Source organism: Oncorhynchus kisutch, unplaced genomic scaffold, assembly GCF_002021735.2.
Source record: "Oncorhynchus kisutch isolate 150728-3 unplaced genomic scaffold, Okis_V2 scaffold1578, whole genome shotgun sequence".
NCBI lineage: Eukaryota > Metazoa > Chordata > Actinopteri > Salmoniformes > Salmonidae > Oncorhynchus > Oncorhynchus kisutch.
The window spans coordinates 13,432-37,500 of NW_022263523.1; the positions used below are offsets into that span (position 1 = coordinate 13,432).

The window sequence follows — 24,069 nt, forward strand, 5'->3', positions numbered from 1 at the left end:
TAGTGCACTATCAGTCCTGGACCAAAGTAGTGCACTATCAGTCCTGGACCAAAGTAGTGCACTATCAGCCCTGGACCAAAGTAGTGCACTATCAGTCCTGGACCAAAGTAGTGCACTATCAGCCCTGGACCAAAGTAGTGCACTATCAGCCCTGGACCAAAGTAGTGCACTATCAGCCCTAGACCAAAGTAGTGCACTATCAGTCCTGGACCAAAGTAGTGCACTATCAGTCCTGGACCAAAGTAGTGCACTATCAGCCCTGGACCAAAGTAGTGCACTATCAGCCCTGGACCAAAGTAGTGCACTATCAGCCCTGGACCAAAGTAGTGCACTATCAGTCCTGGACCAAAGTAGTGCACTATCAGCCCTGGACCAAAGTAGTGCACTATCAGCCCTGGACCAAAGTAGTGCACTATCAGCCCTGGACCAAAGTAGTGCACTATCAGTCCTGGACCAAAGTAGTGCACTATCAGCCCTGGACCAAAGTAGTGCACTATATAGGAGATAGAGTGCGATTTGGGAATCAACCCAAGACTTAAAGATCCAATGCAGATGTTTTATTTTTTTAATCTCAATATCAAATCATTTCTGGGTAAAAAACAAAAAGTACTTTACTGTGATTGTTTACAAATTAAAATGGTCAAAAAGAAACAACAATTACTTCTTAGCGAAGAGCAATTTCTTAAAACAAGAATTTATCTAGGTCTGTCTGGGTGTGGTCTGAGTGGGGGGGGCTTTTCAAACAGGTCGTACACTAAGTGGGCAGGTCTTACACTAAGTGGGCAGGTCTTACACTAAGTGGGCAGGTCTTACACTAAGTGGGCAGGTCTAACACTTAGTGGGCAGGTCTAACACTTAGTGGGCAGGTCTTACACTAAGTGGGCAGGTCTTACACTAAGTGGGCAGGTCTAACACTTAGTGGGCAGGTCTAACACTAAGTGGGCAGGTCTAACACTGAGTGGGCAGGTCTTACACTAAGTGGGCAGGTCTAACACTTAGTGGGCAGGTCTAACACTTAGTGGGCAGGTCTAACACTAAGTGGGCAGGTCTTACACTTAGTGGGCAGGTCTTACACTAAGTGGGCAGGTCTAACACTTAGTGGGCAGGTCTAACACTTAGTGGGCAGGTCTAACACTAAGTGGGCAGGTCTTACACTTAGTGGGCAGGTCTTACACTAAGTGGGCAGGTCGTACACTAAGTGGGCAGGTCTAACACTTAGTGGGCAGGTCTAACACTAAGTGGGCAGGTCTAACACTTAGTGGGCAGGTCTAACACTAAGTGGGCAGGTCTAACACTTAGTGGGCAGGTCTTACACTAAGTGGGCAGGTCTAACACTTAGTGGGCAGGTCTAACACTTAGTGGGCAGGTCTAACACTAAGTGGGCAGGTCTTACACTTAGTGGGCAGGTCTTACACTAAGTGGGCAGGTCTAACACTTAGTGGGCAGGTCTAACACTTAGTGGGCAGGTCTAACACTAAGTGGGCAGGTCTTACACTTAGTGGGCAGGTCTTACACTAAGTGGGCAGGTCTTACACTAAGTGGGCAGGTCTTACACTAAGTGGGCATTAGCCTCATTATCACAATATTATTCCAACCTCAGTGTGAAAATATACATCACAAACAACGTCCCCTGGATCACCTGGTCAGTCTCTGGACACCTGGCCAGTCTCTGGATCACCTGGTCAGTCTCTGAATCACCTGGCCAGTCTCTGGATCACCTGGTCAGTCTCTGGATCACCTGGTCAGTCTCTGGATCACCTGGCCAGTCTATGGATCACCTGGTCAGTCTCTGGATCACCTGGCCAGTCTCTGGATCACCTGGCCAGTCTATGGATCACCTGGTCAGTCTCTGGATCACCTGGTCAGTCTCTGGATCACCTGGTCAGTCTATGTTAGCAGGTGTCTTCATATTTTCTACATGCGGCGCATATAAAAACACAGGAATATGACGTTTTTGACAGAACTGGGCCTTTAAATCAGCACTGATGCTTAATGATTGTGCATTTGCTATGTAGGCCTACAGCATGCAAAAACACACTGTACTGATGCCACTGTATTAGCCGTCTGGAGAAGAGAGAGGGTCAATGAGAAAGAAAGTCACCTGTTGCCATAGCAGCAAAACCAAAAGGACAGGGTTCCCATCTCTTCTACTGTCAGAGAGAAAAATCATTTGCCTGCTACAATGCTTCATGATTTGCATAAATTGCATCCTGAGCAACAAAAAAAATCGATTCATTCAGCTCTTAGATTATTCGATTAGTAGTATGTTTGATTCCCAAGTGAAGAAATGTACCACGTCACAGACTACATTTAGACCTAGTGTGTTGGTTTTAAAACACGTATTATACGGCACTGGACAATACGTTTTATGTGCAAATGACTGATAAATAAATACCAAGGACTGACTGAAACACCAACGCATTTATTCCAATAAGAAATAAATAGACAAGCGCCATAATAACGAATCACACAATTCCAAACCAATATAGACACGGCAGGGCAGGTAGCCTCGACAATTGGGACCCTGGCTGTGACCCTCCTCGCAGCGAGTGTCTCAGGGGAAGTTCGAAAATGTAAAAAAACTAACATTTATATTATAGACTGTGTGTAACAGGTCAAATATAAACACCACATACATTATTATAATGTCTTATAAGCTCTGCAAACATTTAACAATTTATAAACGTGTTACTAATACTGCAAAGATGTGAGAACACGTGTGGCTTAGTTGGTAGCGTATGGCGCTTACAACGCCAGAGTTATGGGTTCGATTCCCACGGGGGGACCAGTACGGAGATATATGGACTCTAACTAGTGTTAATTAAATCGCACTGGATAAAAGCGTCTGCTAAATCTTTATATATATGTTTATCTTGAGTAAGTAAAAGTGATTTCAATTTAGACTACTAGGCGCATGCGTTCTGAAGAAGCAGCCAGGAAGGGGGACTCCAGTTTGGCATTCTAGGTACCAACATCAGTACTGCGTACGAGGGAAGCTATCGCCCGACTTCAAATACATGATCCTTGGCTAATCCTCCAGCCTCTTGGGAACGAAGATAATAACCCGTGCCGGAATTAGCTAGACACAAACACGAAAACAAAACAACGTTTAACATAAAACAAATTGGCTACTGTCGCTTTTCCTGATTTTACAGGTTCCTTCCTCTCTCCGGGTTCGTTGAGGATGAGGTTCCCGACCATCAGACGGTGTCCTGGGGAAGGAGATGGGAAGAAGGAACTGGCGCCTCCATTCAGGAACCCCTTTGTGCATGACTTGAGATTCACCCCGTTGGAAAAGGCAAAGGTAAGCGGAAAAAATATTACAACTGGTGCAACACGTAAACCAATGTTTATTTTTGATTTTGATTTTTTTAAATCGATAAGATTTATATATCGGGTTGCTAGCCATCCAGCTAACTACCGATCAAGGTATTTAGCTGGCCTAACTGACTAGCAACTAGCTAGAAGGCTGGCTACATGTTGCTCACTGGACTCGTATACTCTGACTACCAAGTCTTGACAACAAGCTGGACAAATATTTGGAAACAGCGGCATTATCTTGCACATAAACCACGACACACAGGGTAGCAGCTATAAGACAACAATTCACATGTCTTGGTGTGGTTAGGCAACTTAGCTGATAAACCAGCCACCGATGTTAAGAAATTATAATATATTAAAATTATAATACAAGAGGATACGTCTTTTGCAAAAGAGTCACAAGAGGCCCCCCCTGAACATCATCACTTGAGTTTAGTTGTGTATTCCTGCTCAGTCAGCATCTGGTCTGGTGTGGCTTGTCCATGTGAGCATTATGTTCTGCACTGTGTTCTGTTGAACGCTGGGGGGGGGGGGGGGGTAATTAGTTAGCTAACAATGTATATTAGTATGAAATGGACCAGAGAATGCATGTATCCCACTTGATCCAAGCGTGCAGAGTTCAACAACCAGTAGTGACACTGAATGTCACTACGCCAGCAACTCTTCCATTGCTTCTTCTATTAAAATGATGGCGCTTGACAGACACAGCAAACACAGTTCCGTATGAAGATAAGGCATAAAATTGCCTGTCCAATAGAAATCCCCGGTCACAATTTGTAAGCGATGTCATGGCGACGTTGGTTAGCTAAGCGCATGCGTAGAAACAGGTTATCGGGTTTTAATGGTCGTCTCGCAGCGAACTGCGCATGTGCAGGACGTCAAATCAAACGCATTCCTTCGATTTTAAGTTGTTGTTGATGAAAATGAAAAACGTATCAATTAGTCAATTTCACGAAATTGGAGTAATAAAATGTTTAACTACTTAAGAATCTAGGTTGTGCCTTTAGATTTCGACTAAATTAACAACTAAGGAAGAGATATTTTACTTCTCATTGACTTGTCAAACTCCGTGAAACCACCGTTCATTTTCTGTATTCAGGGTTCACTGTAGTAACATCGTTTGAAGCTTTGTTTTACTATTGACATTTCTAGCTCATTTCAGGATTGTATATAGATTTATTCTCCTTAATTAAAAGTCATTTGATTTATTTGTTTCAGTCTCTGGATTGTTTAATCAAACGTTTGGCCGCCAGGTCCTGATATTTAGGGCATTAAAAACGACAACCTGTCTTCTGAACGAGCCTAGTGCGCGTGTTCAAATCAAATGTTATTTGCCACATGCGCCGAATACAATATGCTTACAAGCCCTTAACCAACAATACTTTAAGAAAAAAAAGTGTAAATAAAAGTAACAATTACACAGCAGCAGTCAAATATCAATAGCGAGGCTTTATACAGGGTATTACGGTACAGAGTCCATGTGGAGGCTATATACAGGGTATTACGGTACAGAGTCCATGTGGAGGCTATATACAGGGTATTACGGTACAGAGTCCATGTGGAGGCTATATACAGGGTGTTACGGTACAGAGTCAATGTGGAGGCTATATACAGGGTGTTACGGTACAGAGTCAATGTGGAGGCTTTATACAGGGTATTACGGTACAGAGTCCATGTGGAGGCTATATACAGGGTATTACGGTACAGAGTCCATGTGGAGGCTATATACAGGGTGTTACGGTACAGAGTCAATGTGGAGGCTATATACAGGGGGTACCGGTACAGAGTCAATGTGGAGGCTATATACAGGGGGTACCGGTACAGAGTCAATGTGGAGGCAATATACAGGGGGTACCGGTACAGAGTCAATGTGGAGGCTATATACAGGGGGTACCGGTACAGAGTCAATGTGGAGGCTATATACAGGGTATTACGGTACAGAGTCAATGTGGAGACTATATACAGGGTGTTACGGTACAGAGTCAATGTGGAGGTTATATACAGGGTTTTGCGGTACAGAGTCACTGTGGAGGCTATAAACAGGGGGTACCGGTACAGAGTCAATGTGGAGGCTATATACAGGGGGTACCGGTATAGAGTCAATGTGGAGGCTTTATACAGGGTATTACGGTACAGAGTCAATGTGGAGGCTTTAAACAGGGTATTACGGTACAGAGTCAATGTGGAGACTATATACAGGGTATTACGGTACAGAGTCAATGTGGAGGCTATATACAGGGGGTACCGGTACAGAGTCAATGTGGAGGCTATATACAGGGGGTACCGGTACAGAGTCAATGTGGAGGCTATATACAGGGGGTACCGGTACAGAGTCAATGTGGAGGCTATATACAGGGTGTTACGGTACAGAGTCAATGTGGAGGCTATATACAGGGGGTACCGGTACAGAGTCAATGTGAAGGCTATATACAGGGTGTACCGGTACAGAGTCAATGTGGAGGCAATATACAGGGGGTACCGGTACAGAGTCAATGTGGAGGCTATATACAGGGTGTTATGGTACAGAGTCAATGTGGAGGCTATATACAGGGTATTACGGTACAGAGTCAATGTGGAGGCTATATACAGGGGGTACCGGTACAGAGTCAATGTGGAGGCTATATACAGGGGGTACCGGTACAGAGTCAATGTGGAGGCTATATACAGGGTGTTACGGTACAGAGTCAATGTGGAGGCTATATACAGGGGGTACCGGTACAGAGTCAATGTGGAGGCTATATACAGGGGGGTACCGGTACAGAGTCAATGTGGAGGCTATATACAGGGTGTTACGGTACAGAGTCAATGTGGAGGCTATATACAGGGGGTACCGGTACAGAGTCAATGTGGAGGCTATATACAGGGGGTGCCGGTACAGAGTCAATGTGGAGGTTATATACAGGGTGTTACGGTACAGAGTCAATGTGGAGGCTATATACAGGGTCTTACGGTACAGAGTCAATGTGGTTCTACCTGAATCTATAGTGACCTGGGGGGTTCTACCTGAATCTATCGTGACCTGGGGGGTTCTACCTGAATCTATAGTGACCTGGGGGGGGTTCTACCTGAATCTATAGTGACCTGGGGGGTTTCTACCTGAATCTATAGTGACCTGGGGGGTTCTACCTGAATCTATAGTGACCTGGGGGGGGTTCTACCTGAATCTATAGTGACCTGGGAGGGGTTCTACCTGAATCTATAGTGACCTGGGGGGGTTCTACCTGAATCTATAGTGACCTGGGGGGGTTCTACCTGAATCTATAGTGACCTGGGGGGGGTTCTACCTGAATCTATAGTGACCTGGGGGGGCTCTACCTGAATCTATAGTGACCTGGGGGGGGGGGGGGGTTCTACCTGAATCTATAGTGACCTTTTTTCTTCTTTTTTTTACCTGAATCTATAGTGACCTGGGGGGGTTCTACCTGAATCTATAGTAACCTGGGGGGGTTCTACCTGAATCTATAGTAACCTGGGGGGGTTCTACCTGAATCTATAGTGACCTCACTGAGGCTGGTTCTACCTGAATCTATAATGATCTGGGGTGGTTCTTCCTGAATCTATAGTGACCTGGGGGGGTTCTACCTGAATCTATAGTTACCTGGGGGGGTTTTACCTGAATCAATAGTGACCTCACCGAGGGTGGTTCTACCTGAATCTATAGTGACCTCACCGAGGGTGATTCTACCTGAAACTATAGTGATCTCACAGAGGGTGGTTCTACCTGAATCTATAGTGACCTGGGGGGGGTTCTACCTGAATCTATAGTGACCTGGGGGGGTTCTACCTGAATCTATAGTAACCTGGGGGGGTTCTACCTGAATCTATAGTGACCTGGGGGGTTCTACCTGAATCTATAGTGACCTGGGGGGGTTCTACCTGAATCTATAGTGACCTGGGGGGGGTTCTACCTGAATCTATAGTGACCTGGGGGGGTTCTACCTGAATCTATAGTGACCTCACAAAGGGTGTTTCTACCTGAATCTTATATCCAGATAAACCAACAAGTCAATGAGGATTTAATTTCCCTATTAGAGACCTAACCATCCTTGAGCCATTTACCGTCCCAGTCATAAATGTCCACATTCCTATGCGAAATGTCTGCTTTATAATGTCTACCACTGAATCAGCCTGAAATATATTTCATGGAAAATAAAGCCACATGACTCCTTTCCTCTGTGGATCTGAATGTAGTACGATCCACCTCTCTCTCTCTCTCCCTCCCCCTCTCTCTCTCTCTCCCTCCTCTCTCTCTCTCTCTCTCTCTCTCTCTCTCTCCCTCCACTCTCCCTCTCTCTCTCTCCCTCCCCTCTCTCTTTCCCTCTCTCTCTTTCTCTCTCTTTCTCTCTCTCTCTTTCTCCCTCTCTCTTTCTCTCTTTCTCCCTCCCCTCTCTCTCTCTCTCTTTCTCTCTTTCTCCCTCCCCTCTCTCTCTCTCTCTCTCTGCCTTTCTCTCTTTCTCCCTCCCCTCTCTCTCTCTCTCTCTCTCTCTCTGCCTTTCTCTCTTTCTCCCTCCCCTCTCTCTCTCTCTCTCTCTCTCTGCCTTTCTCTCTTTCTCCCGCCCCTCTCTCTCTCTCTCTTTCTCTCTTTCTCCTTCCCCTCTCTCTCTCTCTCTCTCTCTGCCTTTCTCTCTTTCTCCCTCCCCTCTCTCTCTCTCTCTTTCTCTCTTTCTCCCTCCCCTCTCTCTCTCTCTCTCTCTCCCTCCCCTCTCTCTCCTCTACCCCCTCTCTTCATTTTCACCCTTCTCTTTCCACCCCCCCACCTGGGACACCAGGTGGGTGATTCCCCTCTAATCAGGGCCTGATTTAGACCTGGGACACCAGGTGGGTGATTCCCCTCTAATCAGGGACTGATTTAGACCTGGGACACCAGGTGGGTGATTCCCCTCTAGTCAGGGCCTGATTTAGACCTGGGACACCAGGTGGGTGATTCCCCTCTAGTCAGGGAGTGATTTAGACCTGGGACACCAGGTGGGTGATTCCCCTCTAGTCAGGGAGTGATTTAGACCTGGGACACCAGGTGGGTGATTCCCCTCTAGTCAGGGCCTGATTTAGACCTGGGACACCAAGTGGGTGATTCCCCTCTAGTCAGGGCCTGATTTAGACCTGGGACACCAGGTGGGTGCAGTTCATTATCAGGTAGAACAGGAAGCCAGTCGTTGTCTGTACCTCCAGGGTAGGATTGGAATAAACTCCTGCGTTAGAAGCTTGTGTCTCGACTGTCTCCCGGTTTTTAGAAGTGTTTCAAAGGAAACGACGACCGTGAATGTCCCTCTTGTTTCAACTTATTCAACGCTCGACTGTAATGAGAACCGTTTCCTCTGTGAGACTGACCTCGGTGCTTTACTAGAATGTAGGCGAGGTTTCATTATGTAAGTCAACACACCACTGAGACTGACCTCGGTGCTTTACTAGAATGTAGGCTAGGTTTCGATATGTAAGTCAACACACCACTGAGACTGACCTCGGTGCTTTACTAGAATGTAGGCGAGGTTTCATTATGTAAGTCAACACACCACTGAGACTGACCTCGGTGCTTTACTAGAATGTAGGCTAGGTTTCGTTATGTAAGTCAACACACCACTGAGACTGACCTCAGTGCTTTACTAGAATGTAGGCTAGGTTTCGTTATGTAAGTCAACACACCACTGAGACTGACCTCGGTGCTTTACTAGAATGTAGGCTAGGTTTCGATATGTAAGTCAACACACCACTGAGACTGACCTCGGTGCTTTACTAGAATGTAGGCTAGGTTTCATTATGTAAGTCAACACACCACTGAGACTGACCTCGGTGCTTTACTAGAATGTAGGCTAGGTTTCATTATGTAAGTCAACACACCACTGAGACTGACCTCAGTGCTTTACTAGAATGTAGGCGAGGTTTCATTATGTAAGTCAACACACCACTGAGACTGACCTCGGTGCTTTACTAGAATGTAGGCTAGGTTTCATTATGTAAGTCAACATACCACTGAGACTGACCTCGGTGCTTTACTAGAATGTAGGCTAGGTTTCGTTATGTAAGTCAACACACCACTGAGACTGACCTCGGTGCTTTACTAGAATGTAGGCTAGGTTTCATTATGTAAGTCAACACACCACTGAGACTGACCTCGGTGCTTTACTAGAATGTAGGTGAGGTTCCGCCGCGGTTCACTTGGTATGTAGCCGTTATGTAAGTCAAAACACCACTGAAACGGTCTGTGTCACAGTTGATAAGGGGGGGGGGGGGCATTTCATGTCCTGTTATAGTCGTAGGCCTATTGTCATGGTAACGTGGCTGAAACCACTGACTCCTCCTCCCCGTTTCAGTAACGCAGCACATGTTTTCATTCAGTGTGGCTGTACAAGTATTCTCACACGTTTGGATTCTCTATAAATATTTCCCAGAATGCATTACATTCATAATGTAGGTTAGTCTGGGCAGAAAAATACATTTTTTGTTGTTAATGTAGACCAATGAAACTAATTTAAAATGAGTTTGAGACAGTGTAGGCTAGGTGAACTCTCCTGTCCTCTGGCAGTCTGTTGACCAGCTCTCTGAATGGTTGTTGGGGACATTGCTAGCGTGGGTTTAGAACTCTGTTTGTGTCGTGGATGAAGGTGTGTCCTGTATATATAGTGTATGAAGGGGTGTCCTGTATATATAGTGTATGAAGGGGTGTCCACATACTGCTGTATATATAGTGGATGAAGGGGTGTCCTGTATATATAGTGGATGAAGGGGTTTCCACATACTGCTGTATATATAGTGGATGAAGGGGTGTCCTGTATATATAGTGGATGAAGGGGTGTCCTCATACTGCTGTATATATAGTGGATGAAGGGGTGTCCTCATACTGCTGTATATATAGTGGATGAAGGGGTGTCCTCATACTGCTGTATATATAGTGGATGAAGGGGTGTCCTGTATATATAGTGGATGAAGGGGTGTCCACATACTGCTGTATATATAGTGGATGAAGGGGTGTCCTGTATATATAGTGGATGAAGGGGTGTCCACATACTGCTGTATATATAGTGGATGAAGGGGTGTCCTCATACTGCTGTATATATAGTGGATGAAGGGGTGTCCTGTATATATAGTGGATGAAGGGGTGTCCTGTATATATAGTGGATGAAGGGGTGTCCTGTATATATAGTGGATGAAGGGGTGTCCTGTATATATAGTGGATGAAGGGGTGTCCTGTATATATAGTGGATGAAGGGGTGTCCTGTATATATAGTGTATGAAGGGGTGTCCACATACTGCTGTATATATAGTGGATGAAGGGGTGTCCTGTATATATAGTGGATGAAGGGGTGTCCTGTATATATAGTGGATGAAGGGTGTCCTCATACTGCTGTATGTATAGTGGATGAAGGGGTGTCCTCATACTGCTGTATATATAGTGGATGAAGGGGTGTCCTCATACTGCTGTATATATAGTGGATGAAGGGGTGTCCTGTATATATAGTGGATGAAGGGGTGTCCTCATACTGCTGTATATATAGTGGATGAAGGGGTGTCCTGTATATATAGTGGATGAAGGGGTGTCCACATACTGCTGTATATATAGTGGATGAAGGGGTGTCCACATACTGCTGTATATATAGTGGATGAAGGGGTGTCCTCATACTGCTGTATATATAGTGGATGAAGGGGTGTCCTGTATATATAGTGGATGAAGGGGTGTCCTCATACTGCTGTATATATAGTGGATGAAGGGGTGTCCTGTATATATAGTGGATGAAGGGGTGTCCTGTATATATAGTGGATGAAGGGGTGTCCTGTATATATAGTGGATGAAGGGGTGTCCACATACTGCTGTATATATAGTGGATGAAAGGGTGTCCACATACTGCTGTATATATAGTGGATGAAGGGGTGTCCTGTATATATAGTGGAGGAAGGGGTGTCCACATACTGCTGTATATATAGTGGATGAAGGGGTGTCCTCATACTGCTGTATATATAGTGGATGAAGGGGTGTCCTCATACTGCTGTATATATAGTGGATGAAGGGGTGTCCTGTATATATAGTGGATGAAGGGGTGTCCTGTATATATAGTGGATGAAGGGGTGTCCTGTATATATAGTGTATGAAGGGGTGTCCTGTATATATAGTGGATGAAGGGGTGTCCTGTATATATAGTGGATGAAGGGGTGGTCCTCATACTGCTGTATATATAGGGAAGGTGTCTGTATATATAGTGGATGAAGGGGTGTCCTGTATATATAGTGGATGAAGGGGTGTCCTGTATATATAGTGGATGAAGGGGTGTCCTGTATATATAGTGGATGAAGGGGTGTCCTGTATATATAGTGTATGAAGGGGTGTCCTGTATATATAGTGGATGAAGGGGTGTCCTGTATATATAGTGGATGAAGGGGTGTCCTGTATATATAGTGGATGAAGGGGTGTCCTGTATATATAGTGGATGAAGGGGTGTCCTGTATATATAGTGGATGAAGGGGTGTCCTGTATATATAGTGGATGAAGGGGTGTACTGTATATATAGTGGATGAAGGGGTGTCCTGTATATATAGTGGATGAAGGGGTGTCCTGTATATATAGTGGATGAAGGGGTTGTCCTGTATATATAGTGTATGAAGGGGTGTCCTGTATATATAGTGGATGAAGGGGTGTCCTGTATATATAGTGGATGAAGGGGTGTCCTGTATATATAGTGGATGAAGGGGTGTCCTGTATATATAGTGGATGAAGGGGTGTCCACATACTGTATATATATATATGTCGTACCTAACACGACGAGGAAGAGGCGTGAGATCTGGGACCAGGCTATGCCGTTGCTACCAGTCTAGAGCCCACAGGGTTGTGTTGTATTATAGAGTGTAAAGAATGTCACACTGCTTGCTTAGCGTGACAACTTCCTCCTGATTCGGCCACTTCCCCCCCCCCCCCCCCGAGGCTCAAACCCCCAGGACGTCTGCCTGACAAACACGTGACCCCCCCCCCCCCTCCCTGAAGCGTCTTATTAACGCAGTCGCTGACTGAAAAAACGGTCTATTCAGGCTGGGTGGTGAGTTAGACATATTCTCATCTGCTACATGAGTCCAGAGGGATGTGTTGATCACCAGATGGTGTTTTAAAGCGCTGTTTTCCCCTTTAATGTTATTTTTTGTCAGGTCGCTTTTTACCAAATATGGTCGTAGTCGTGGTAGTTGATCCACTGGGATGTTTCTCCTGGCTGTGTTGACGTCTGTGAGTTACGTCTCTGTGTGGTTTGACTGATAGTCCCAACTACCAGTCAGTCACTCTGTGTGGTTTGACTGACAGTCCCAACTACCAGTCAGTCACTCTGTGTAGTTTGATTGATAGTTCCAACTACCAGTCAGTCACTCTGTGTAGTTTGACTGTTAGTCCCAACTACCAGTCAGTCACTCTGTGGTTTGACTGACAGTCCCAACTACCAGTCAGTCACTCTGTGTGGTTTGACTGGCAGTCCCAACTACCAGTCAGTCACTCTGTGTGGTTTGACTGACAGTCCCAACAACCAGTCAGTCACTCTGTGTGGTTTGACTGTTAGTCCCAACTACCAGTCAGTCACTCTGTGTGGTTTGACTGACAGTCCCAACTACCAGTCAGGCACTCTGTGTGGTTTGACTGATAGTCCCAACTACAAGTCAGTCACTCTGTGTGGTTTGACTGATAGTCCCAACTACAAGTCAGTCACTCTGTGTGGTTTGACTGATAGTCCCAACTACAAGTCAGTCACTCTGTGTGGTTTGACTGTTAGTCCCAACTACCAGTCAGTCACTCTGTGTAGTTTGACTGACAGTCCCAACTACCAGTCAGTCACTCTGTGTGGTTTGACTGATAGTCCCAACTACCAGTCCCAACTACCAGTCAGTCACTCTGTGTAGTTTGCCTGATAGTCCCAACTACCAGTCAGTCACTCTGTGTAGTTTGACTGATAGTCCCAACTACCAGTCAGTCACTCTGTGTAGTTTGACTGATAGTCCCAACTACCAGTCAGTCACTCTGTGTAGTTTGACTGATAGTCCCAACTACCAGTCAGTCACTCTGTGTAGTTTGACTGATAGTCCCAAATACCAGTCAGTCACTCTGTGTAGTTTGACTGATAGTCCCAACTACCAGTCAGTCACTCTGTGTAGTTTGACTGATAGGCCCAACTACCAGTCAGTCACTCTGTGTAGTTTGACTGATAGTCCCAACTACCAGTCAGTCACTCTGTGTGGTTTGACTGGCAGTCCCAACTACCAGTCAGTCACTCTGTGTAGTTTGACTGACAGTCCCAACTACCAGTCAGTCACTCTGTGTGGTTTGACTGATAGTCCCAACTACCAGTCCCAACTACCAGGCCCAACTACCAGTCAGTCACTCTGTGTGGTGTGACTGACAGTCCCAACTACCAGTCAGTCCTACACTAACAGCCTCCCAGCCTTTAGTTGTGTTCAACATCTCCCACAGGAGGATTCCCAGATGTCTGGCCAGTCTTATAAAGTCACTCTGCTTTTACGTATCGTCAGTGTGGTGGTGGTCAATGTGTCATGATGTCTCACAGCCTGTGTTGACCTCAGTGTGTTTGTCCGACATGGCACCCTGTGAACCACTATCCCTTTAAAAAGAGAAGGAGCCAACTGCTATCCCTTTAAAAGGAGAAGGAGCCAACCACTATCCCTTTAAAAGGAGAAGGAGCCAACCACTATCCCTTTAAAAGGAGAAGGAGCCAACCACTGTCCCTTTAAAAGGAGAAGGAGCCAACCACTATCCCTTTAAAAGGAGAAGGAGCCAACCACTGTCCCTTTAAAAGGAGAAGGAGCCAACCACTGTCCCTTTAAAAGGAGAAGGAGCCAACCACTATCCCTTTAAAAGGAAAAGGAGCCAACCACTATCCCTTTAAAAGGAGCCAACCAGTATCCCTTTAAAAGGAGAAGGAGCCAACCACTATCCCTTTAAAAGGAGCCAACCACTATCCCTTTAAAAGGAGAAGGAGCCAACCACTATCCCTTTAAAAGGAGAAGGAGCCAACCACTATCCCTTTAAAAGGAGAAGGAGCCAACCAGTATCCCTTTAAAAGGAGAAGGAGCCAACCAGTATCCCTTTAAAAGGAGAAGGAGCCAACCAGTATCCCTTTAAAAGGAGATGGAGCCAACCACTGTCCCTTTAAAAGGAGAAGGAGCCAACCACTATCCCTTTAAAAGGAGAAGGAGCCAACCACTATCCCTTTAAAGGAGAAGGAGCCAACCAGTATCCCTTTAAAAGGAGAAGGAGCCAACCACTATCCCTTTAAAGGAGAAGGAGCCAACCACTATCCCTTTAAAGGAGAAGGAGCCAACCAGTATCCCTTTAAAAGGAGAAGGAGCCAACCAGTATCCCTTTAAAAGGAGATGGAGCCAACCACTATCCCTTTAAAGGAGAAGGAGCCAACCACTATCCCTTTAAAAGGAGCCAACCACTATCCCTTTAAAAGGAGAAGGAGCCAACTGCTATCCCTTTAAAAGGAGAAGGAGCCTACCAGTATCCCTTTAAAAGGAGAAGGAGCCAACCAGTATCCCTTTAAAAGGAGAAGGAGCCAACCACTATCCCTTTAAAAGGAGCCAACCAGTATCCCTTTAAAAGGAGAAGGAGCCAACCACTATCCCTTTAAAGGAGAAGGAGCCAACCACTATCCCTTTAAAGGAGAAGGAGCCAACCACTATCCCTTTAAAAGGAGCCAACCACTATCCCTTTAAAAGGAGAAGGAGCCAACCACTATCCCTTAGAAGGAGAAGGAGCCAACCACTATCCCTTTAAAAGGAGAAGGAGCCAACCAGTATCCCTTTAAAAGGAGAAGGAGCCAACCACTATCCCTTTAAAGGAGAAGGAGCCAACCGCTGTCCCTTTAAAAGCAGAAGGAGCCAACCACTATCCCTTTAAAGGAGATGGAGCCAACCGCTATCCCTTTAAAAGGAGAAGGAGCCAACCGCTATCCCTTTAAAAGGAGAAGGAGCCAACCGCTATCCCTTTAAAAGGAGAAGGAGCCAACCAGTACCCCTTTAAAAGGAGAAGGAGCCAACCAGTATCCCTTTAAAAGGAGAAGGAGCCAACCACTATCCCTTTAAAAGGAGCCAACCAGTATCCCTTTAAAAGGAGAAGGAGCCAACCACTATCCCTTTAAAGGAGAAGGAGCCAACCACTATCCCTTTAAAGGAGAAGGAGCCAACCACTATCCCTTTAAAAGGAGCCAACCACTATCCCTTTAAAAGGAGAAGGAGCCAACCACTATCCCTTTAAAAGGAGAAGGAGCCAACCACTATCCCTTTAAAAGGAGAAGGAGCCAACCACTATCCCTTTAAAAGAAGGAGGAGCCAACCAGTATCCCTTTAAAAGGAGAAGGAGCCAACCACTATCCCTTTAAAAGGAGAAGGAGCCAACCGCTATCCCTTTAAAAGGAGCCAACCGCTATCCCTTTAAAAGGAGAAGGAGCCAACCACTATCCCTTTAAAACGAGAAGGAGCCAACCACTATCCCTTTAAAATGAGAAGGAGCCAACCACTATCCCTTTAAAGGAGAAGGAGCCAACCAGTATCCCTTTAAAAGGAGAAGGAGCCAACCAGTATCCCTTTAAAAGGAGATGGAGCCAACCACTATCCCTTTAAAGGAGAAGGAGCCAACCACTATCCCTTTAAAAGGAGCCAACCACTATCCCTTTAAAAGGAGAAGGAGCCAACTGCTATCCCTTTAAAAGGAGAAGGAGCCTACCAGTATCCCTTTAAAAGGAGAAGGAGCCAACCAGTATCCCTTTAAAAGGAGAAGGAGCCAACCACTATCCCTTTAAAAGGAGCCAACCAGTATCCCTTTAAAAGGAGAAGGAGCCAACCACTATCCCTTTAAAGGAGAAGGAGCCAACCACTATCCCTTTAAAGGAGAAGGAGCCAACCACTATCCCTTTAAAAGGAGAAGGAGCCAACCACTATCCCTTAGAAGGAGAAGGAGCCAACCACTATCCCTTTAAAAGGAGAAGGAGCCAACCAGTATCCCTTTAAAAGGAGAAGGAGCCAACCACTATCCCTTTAAAGGAGAAGGAGCCAACCGCTGTCCCTTTAAAAGCAGAAGGAGCCAACCACTATCCCTTTAAAGGAGATGGAGCCAACCGCTATCCCTTTAAAAGGAGAAGGAGCCAACCACTATCCCTTTAAAAGGAGCCAACCAGTATCCCTTTAAAAGGAGAAGGAGCCAACCACTATCCCTTTAAAGGAGAAGGAGCCAACCACTATCCCTTTAAAGGAGAAGGAGCCAACCACTATCCCTTTAAAAGGAGCCAACCACTATCCCTTTAAAAGGAGAAGGAGCCAACCACTATCCCTTTAAAAGGAGAAGGAGCCAACCACTATCCCTTTAAAAGGAGAAGGAGCCAACCACTATCCCTTTAAAAGAAGGAGGAGCCAACCAGTATCCCTTTAAAAGGAGAAGGAGCCAACCACTATCCCTTTAAAAGGAGAAGGAGCCAACCGCTATCCCTTTAAAAGGAGCCAACCGCTATCCCTTTAAAAGGAGAAGGAGCCAACCACTATCCCTTTAAAAGGAGAAGGAGCCAACCACTATCCCTTTAAAATGAGAAGGAGCCAACCACTGTCCCTTTAAAAGGAGAAGGAGCCAACCACTATCCCTTTAAAAGAAGGAGCCAACCACTATCCCTTTAAAAGGAGAAGGAGCCAACCACTGTCCCTTTAAAGGAGATGGAGCCAACCAGTATCCCTTTAAAAGGAGAAGGTGCCAACCGCTGTCCCTTTAAAAGGAGATGGAGCCAACCACTGTCCCTTTTAAAAGGAGAAGGAGCCAACCACTGTCCCTTTAAAAGGAGAAGGAGCCAACCACTATCCCTTTAAAAGGAGAAGGAGCCAACCAGTATCCCTTTAAAAGAAGAAGGAGCCAACCACTGTCCCTTTTAAAAGGAGAAGGAGCCAACCAGTATCCCTTTAGAAGAAGAAGGAGCCAACCACTATCCCTTTAAAATGAGAATATATACAGGACACCCCTTCATACACTATATATACAGGACACCCCTTCATCCACTATATATACAGCAGTATGAGGACACCACTTCAAATTCGTAGATTCGGGCTATTTCAGCCACACCCGTTGCTGACAGGTGTATAAAATCGAGCACACATCCATGCAATCTCCATAGACAAACATTACCAGTAGAATGGCCTTACTGCATCATAGGATGCCACCTTTCCAACAAGTCAAAATCGTCAAATTTCTGCCCTGCTAGAGCTGTCCCCCCGGGTCAACTGTTTTTTAAAAATGGTATTGATTTCACCTTTCTTTAACCAGGTAGACGAGTTGAGAACAAGTTGTCATTTACAACTGCGACCTGGCCAAGATAAAGCAAAGCAGTGTGAACAGACAACAACACAGAGTTACACATGGAGTAAACAATTAACAAGTCAATAACACAATAGACATAAAATCTATTTACATTGTGTACAAATGAGGTAAGATTAGGGAGGTAAAGGCAATAAATAGGCCGTAGTGGTGAAGTAATTACAATTGAGCAATTAAACACTGGAGTGATATACCTGTAAGTGCAGAAGATGAATGTGCAAGTAGAGATACTGGGGTGCAAAGGAGCAAAAAATAAATAACAGTATGGGGATGAGGTAGTTGGATGGGCTATTTACAGATGGGCTATGTACAGGTGCAGTGATCTTATGCCTACTGTCAGTGCTGTTATTGTGAAGTGGAAACTTCTAAGAGAAACAACGGCTCAGCCGCAAAGTGGTAGGCCACACGAGCTCACAGAACAGGACCACCGGGTGCTGAAGAGCGTTTCTCGTACAAATCGTCTGTCTTCGTTGCAGCATTCACTACCGAGTCACAAACTGCCTCTGGGAAGCAACATCAGCACAATAACTGTTCGTCGGGAGCTTCACGAAATGGGTTTCCATGGCAGAGCAGCCGCACACAAGCCTAAGATCACAAAGCACAATGCCAAGCGTTGGCTGGAGTGGTGTAAAGCTCGCCGCCATTGGACTCTGGAGCAGTGGAAACACGTTCTCTGGAATGATGAATCACGCTGCACCATCTGGCAGTCCGATGGACAAATCTGGGTTTTGTCACGAACCGGCTCGTAGCCCGTAACAAAGAGGGAGAAGACGTGGATATAAGGAATATAGCTAAAATATATTTATTAACTAAAGTACACTATATACAATTAACAATGGTGTGTGTGTGTGTGTGTGTGTGTGTGTGTGTGTGTGTGTGTGTGTGTGTGTGTGTGTGTGTGTGTGTGTGTGTGTGTGTATAGTCAGTAATCAGTAGTGTGAGCGGATGTGTTCGTAGGTGGTGATAATGAGGGGTGTTGAGAGGTGCCAAAACAAACAAACCACAAAATTCCACAACCAAAAATCCACCAGTTTGTCTGCATGGAGAGAGTCTCCTCAATGAATGGGGGAAAGGTGTGTCCCATTTCTCTGACGACCTTCCCGGCTCCGCCCACCGACATCCTAATAAGGAAATCAAGAGCATAGAGAAAGAAATTCGGCAGACAGAGTGGGAGGGTCGTCACAGAGTGGGAGGGTCGTCACAGAGTGGGAGGGTCGTCACAGAGTGGGAGGGTCGTCACAGTTTGGTGGATGCCAGGAGAACGCTAGCTGCCCAAATATACAGTGCCCACTGTAAAGTTTGTTGGATCTATCCAAGCTGTTCCTGTCTGTCTGCAGCTCTCTTCTATCTATCCAAGGTGTCTGTCTACAGCTCTCTTCTATCTATCCAAGGTGTCTGTCTGTCTACGACTCTCTTCTATCTATCCAAGCTGTTCCTGTCTGTCTGTCTGCAGCTCTCTTCTATCTATCCAAGCTGTTCCTGTCTGTTTACAGCTCTGTTCTATCTATCCAAGCTGTCTGTCTACAGCTCTCTTCTATCTATCCAAGCTGTTCCTGTCTGTCTACAGCTCTCTTCTATCTATCCAAGCTGTTCCTGTCTGTCTGCAGCTCTCTTCTATCTATCCAAGGTGTCTGTCTACAGCTCTCTTCTATCTATCCAAGGTGTCTGTCTACAGCTCTCTTCTATCTATCCAAGGTGTCTGTCTGTCTACGACTCTCTTCTATCTATCCAAGCTGTTCCTGTCTGTCTGTCTGCAGCTCTCTTCTATCTATCCAAGCTGTTCCTGTCTGTTTACAGCTCTGTTCTATCTATCCAAGCTGTCTGTCTACAGCTCTCTTCTATCTATCCAAGCTGTTCCTGTCTGTCTACAGCTCTCTTCTATCTATCCAAGCTGTTCCTGTCTGTCTGCAGCTCTCTTCTATCTATCCAAGGTGTCTGTCTACAGCTCTCTTCTATCTATCCAAGGTGTCTGTCTGTCTACGACTCTCTTCTATCTATCCAAGCTGTTCCTGTCTGTCTGTCTGCAGCTCTCTTCTATCTATCCAAGCTGTTCCTGTCTGTTTACAGCTCTGTTCTATCTATCCAAGCTGTCTGTCTACAGCTCTCTTCTATCTATCCAAGCTGTTCCTGTCTGTCTGCAGCTCTCTTCTATCTATCCAAGCTGTTCCTGTCTGTCTACGACTCTCTTCTATCTATCCAAGCTGTCTGTCTGCAGCTCTGTTCTATCTATCCAAGCTGATCCTGTCTGTCTGTCTACAGCTCTGTTCTATCTATCTATCTATCTATCTATCTATCTATCTATCTATCTATCTATCTATCTATCTATCTATCTATCTATCTATCTATCTATCTATCTATCTATCTATCTATCTATCTATCTATCTATCTATCTATCTATCTATCTTATCTATCTATCTATCTATCTATCTATCTATCTATCTATCTATCTATCTATCTATCTATCTATCTATCTATCTATCTATCTATCTATCTATCTATCTATCTATCTATCTATCTATCTATCTATCTATCTATCTATCTATCTATCTATCTATCTATCTATCCAAGGTGTCTGTCTACAGCTCTCTTCTATCTATCCAAGGTGTCTGTCTACAGCTCTTCTCTCCATCTTTGTCTCCATTCAGATAGCGTTGATGACGGTGACTCTGTTCCCCATCCGGTTGTTCCTGGCAGCCTTCATGATGCTGCTGGCCTGGCCCTTCGCCTTCATCGCCTCTGTGGGACGCAACGAGATGGTGGTGGAACCCCAGTCTTTATGGAGGAAGTATGTATGCTAACCTAACCCATGACCCCTATAACCTTAACCCTATCCATCTGACCCTAACCCCAACTCTATGTGGGATGCCAACAAGATGGTGGTGGAACCTCAGTCTCTATGGAGAAGGTACATAGTCCTTATATAACATTACCTTTTAAGAAAAGATTAAACAACATCTCATGGAACGACAGGGGACTGTGAGGGGACAAACACACTCTAACACTCACTCTGAGATACATTACCCCTCTGTGGTTCATTCTGAGATACATTACCCCTCTGTGGTTCATTCTGAGATACATTACCCCTCTGTGGTTCATTCTGAGATACATTACCCCTCTGTGGTTCATTCTGAGATACATTACCCCTCTGTGGTTCATTCTGAGATACATGACCCCTCTGTGGTTCATTCTGATATACATTAACCCTCTGTGGTTCCCTCTGAGATACATGAACCCTCTGTGGGTCACTCTGAGATACATGAACCCTCTGTGGGTCACTCTGAGATACATGAACCCTCTGTGGTTCACTCTGAGATGCATTAACCCTTACATTGCCTTTTATGTTTATTTCTCTTGGAAATACACTACAACAGAGGAAAGGGTTATAGACACTACAACAGAGAGAGGAAAGGGTTATAGACACTATAACAGAGGAAAGGGTTATAGACACTACAACAGAGAGAGGAAAGGGTTATAGACACTACAACAGAGAGAGGAAAGGGTTATAGACACTACAACAGAGAGAGGAAAGGGTTATAGACACTACAACAGAGAGAGGAAAGGGTTATAGACACTACAACAGAGAGAGGAAAGGGTTATAGACACTACAACAGAGAGAGGAAAGGGTTATAGACACTACAACAGAGAGAGGAAAGGGTTATAGACTACAACAGAGAGAGGAAAGGGTTATAGACACTACAACAGAGAGAGGAAAGGGTTATAGACACTACAACAGAGAGAGGAAAGGGTTATAGACACTACAACAGAGAGAGGAAAGGGTATAGACACTACAACAGAGAGAGGACAGGGTTATAGACACTACAACAGAGGAAAGGGTTATAGACACTACAACAGAGAGAGGAAAGGGTTATAGACACTACAACAGAGAGAGGAAAGGGTTATAGACACTACAACAGAGAGAGGAAAGGGTTATAGACACTACAGACAGAGAGAGGAAAGGGTTATAGACACTACAACAGAGAGAGGACAGGGTTATAGACACTACAACAGAGAGAGGACAGGGTTATAGACACTACAACAGAGAGAGGAAAGGGTTATAGACACTACAACAGAGAGAGGAAAGGGTTATAGACACTACAACTGAGAGAGGAAAGGGTTATAGACACTACAACAGAGAGAGGAAAGGGTTATAGACACTACAACAGGAGAGGAAAGGGTTATAGACACTACAACAGAGAGAGGACAGGGTTATAGACACTACAACAGAGAGAGGACAGGGTTATAGACACTACAACAGAAGAGAGGAAAGGGTTATAGACACTACAACAGAGAGAGGAAAGGGTTATAGACACTACAACAGAGAGAGGGAAAGGGTTATAGACACTACAACAGAGAGAGGAAAGGGTTATAGACACTACAACAGAGAGAGGAAAGGGTTATAGACACTACAACAGAGAGAGGAAAGGGTTATAGACACTACAACAGAGAGAGGAAAGGGTTATAGACACTACAACAGAGAGAGGAAAGGGTTATAGACACTACAACAGAGAGAGGAAAGGGTTATAGACACTACAACAGAGAGAGGAAAGGGTTATAGACACTACAACAGAGAGAGGAAAGGGTTATAGACACTACAACAGAGAGAGGAAAGGGTTATAGACACTACAACAGAGAGAGGAAAGGGTTATAGACACTACAACAGAGAGAGGAAAGGGTTATAGACACTACAACAGAGAGAGGAAAGGGTTATAGACACTACAACAGAGAAAGGAAAGGGTTATAGACACTACAACAGAGAAAGGACAGGGTTATAGACACTACAACAGAGAGAGGAAGGGTTATAGACACTACAACAGAGAGAGGAAAGGGTTATAGACACTACAACAGAGAGAGAAGGGTTATAGCACACACAGAGAGAGGAAAGGGTTATAGACACTACAACAGAGAGAGGACAGGGTTATAGACGCTACAACAGAGAGAGGAAAGGGTTATAGACACTACAACAGAGAGAGGAAAGGGTTATAGACACTACAACAGAGAGAGGAAAGGGTTATAGACACTACAACTGAGAGAGGAAAGGGTTATAGACACTACAACAGAGAGAGGAAAGGGTTATAGACACTACAACAGAGAGAGGAAAGGGTTATAGACACTACAACAGAGAGAGGACAGGGTTATAGACACTACAACAGAGAGAGGACAGGGTTATAGACACTACAACAGAGAGAGGAAAGGGTTATAGACACTACAACAGAGAGAGGAAAGGGTTATAGACACTACAACAGAGAGAGGAAAGGGTTATAGACACTACAACAGAGAGAGGAAAGGGTTATAGACACTACAACAGAGAGAGGAAAGGGTTATAGGACACTACAACAGAGAGAGGAAAGGGTTATAGACACTACAACAGAGAGAGGAAAGGGTTATAGACACTACAACAGAGAGAGGAAAGGGTTATAGACACTACAACAGAGAGAGGAAAGGGTTATAGACACTACAACAGAGAGAGGAAAGGGTTATAGACACTACAACAGAGAGAGGAAAGGGTTATAGACACTACAACAGAGAGAGGAAAGGGTTATAGACACTACAACAGAGAGAGGAAAGGGTTATAGACACTACAACAGAGAGAGGAAAGGGTTATAGACACTACAACAGAGAGAGGAAAGGGTTATAGACACTACAACAGAGAAAGGAAAGGGTTATAGACACTACAACAGAGAAAGGACAGGGTTATAGACACTACAACAGAGAGAGGAAAGGGTTATAGACACTACAACAGAGAGAGGAAAGGGTTATAGACACTACAACAGAGAGAGGAAAGGGTTATAGACACTACAACAGAGAGAGGAAAGGGTTATAGACGCTACAACAGAGAGAGGAAAGGGTTATAGACACTACAACAGAGAGAGGAAAGGGTTATAGACACTACAACAGAGGAAATGGGTAGAGACACAAACTGGTGCGCCTGGCACCCACTAAGTGGATTTAACAAGTGACATCAATAAGGGATCATATCTTTCACCTGGATTCACCTGGTCGGTCTATGTCATGGAAAGAGCAGGTGTTCTTAATGTTTTGTACACTCAGCGTATTTTGGTCTGTTTGAATTCAGTAGTTTCTATTTCTGGTCGTGGGTTAGGCTACATAACTGTTGAATAGAGGGTCGTGTCGTGGGTTAGGCTACATAACTGTTGAATAGAGGGTCGTGTCGTGGGTTAGGCTACATAACTGTTGAATAGAGGGTCGTGTCGTGGGTTAGGCTACATAACTGTTGAATAGAGGGTCGTGTCGTGAGTTAGGCTACATAACTGTTGAATAGAGGGTCGTGTCGTGAGTTAGGCTACATAACTGTTGAATAGAGGGTCGTGTCGTGGGTTAGGCTACATAACTGTTGAATAGAGGGTCGTGTCGTGGGTTAGGCTACATAACTGTTGAATAGAGGGTCGTGTCGT

At 45.0% G+C, this 24,069-nt stretch overlaps 1 protein-coding gene across 1 annotated transcript in view; it reads left to right on the forward strand.

Annotated features, from left to right (window-relative positions):
* Positions 1-2,713: 2,713 nt before the first annotated feature.
* LOC116366818 (lysophosphatidylcholine acyltransferase 1) overlaps positions 2,714-24,069 on the forward strand; it is a gene marked incomplete at its 3' end in the record, with an annotated part of 35,018 nt that continues 13,662 nt past the window's right edge. Inside the window, exons 1-2 of the mRNA XM_031818735.1 lie at positions 2,714-3,304; positions 20,302-20,441. Of these exons, the coding sequence (XP_031674595.1) occupies positions 3,185-3,304; positions 20,302-20,441 (260 nt within the window). The remainder of the gene's footprint in view (positions 3,305-20,301; positions 20,442-24,069) is intronic.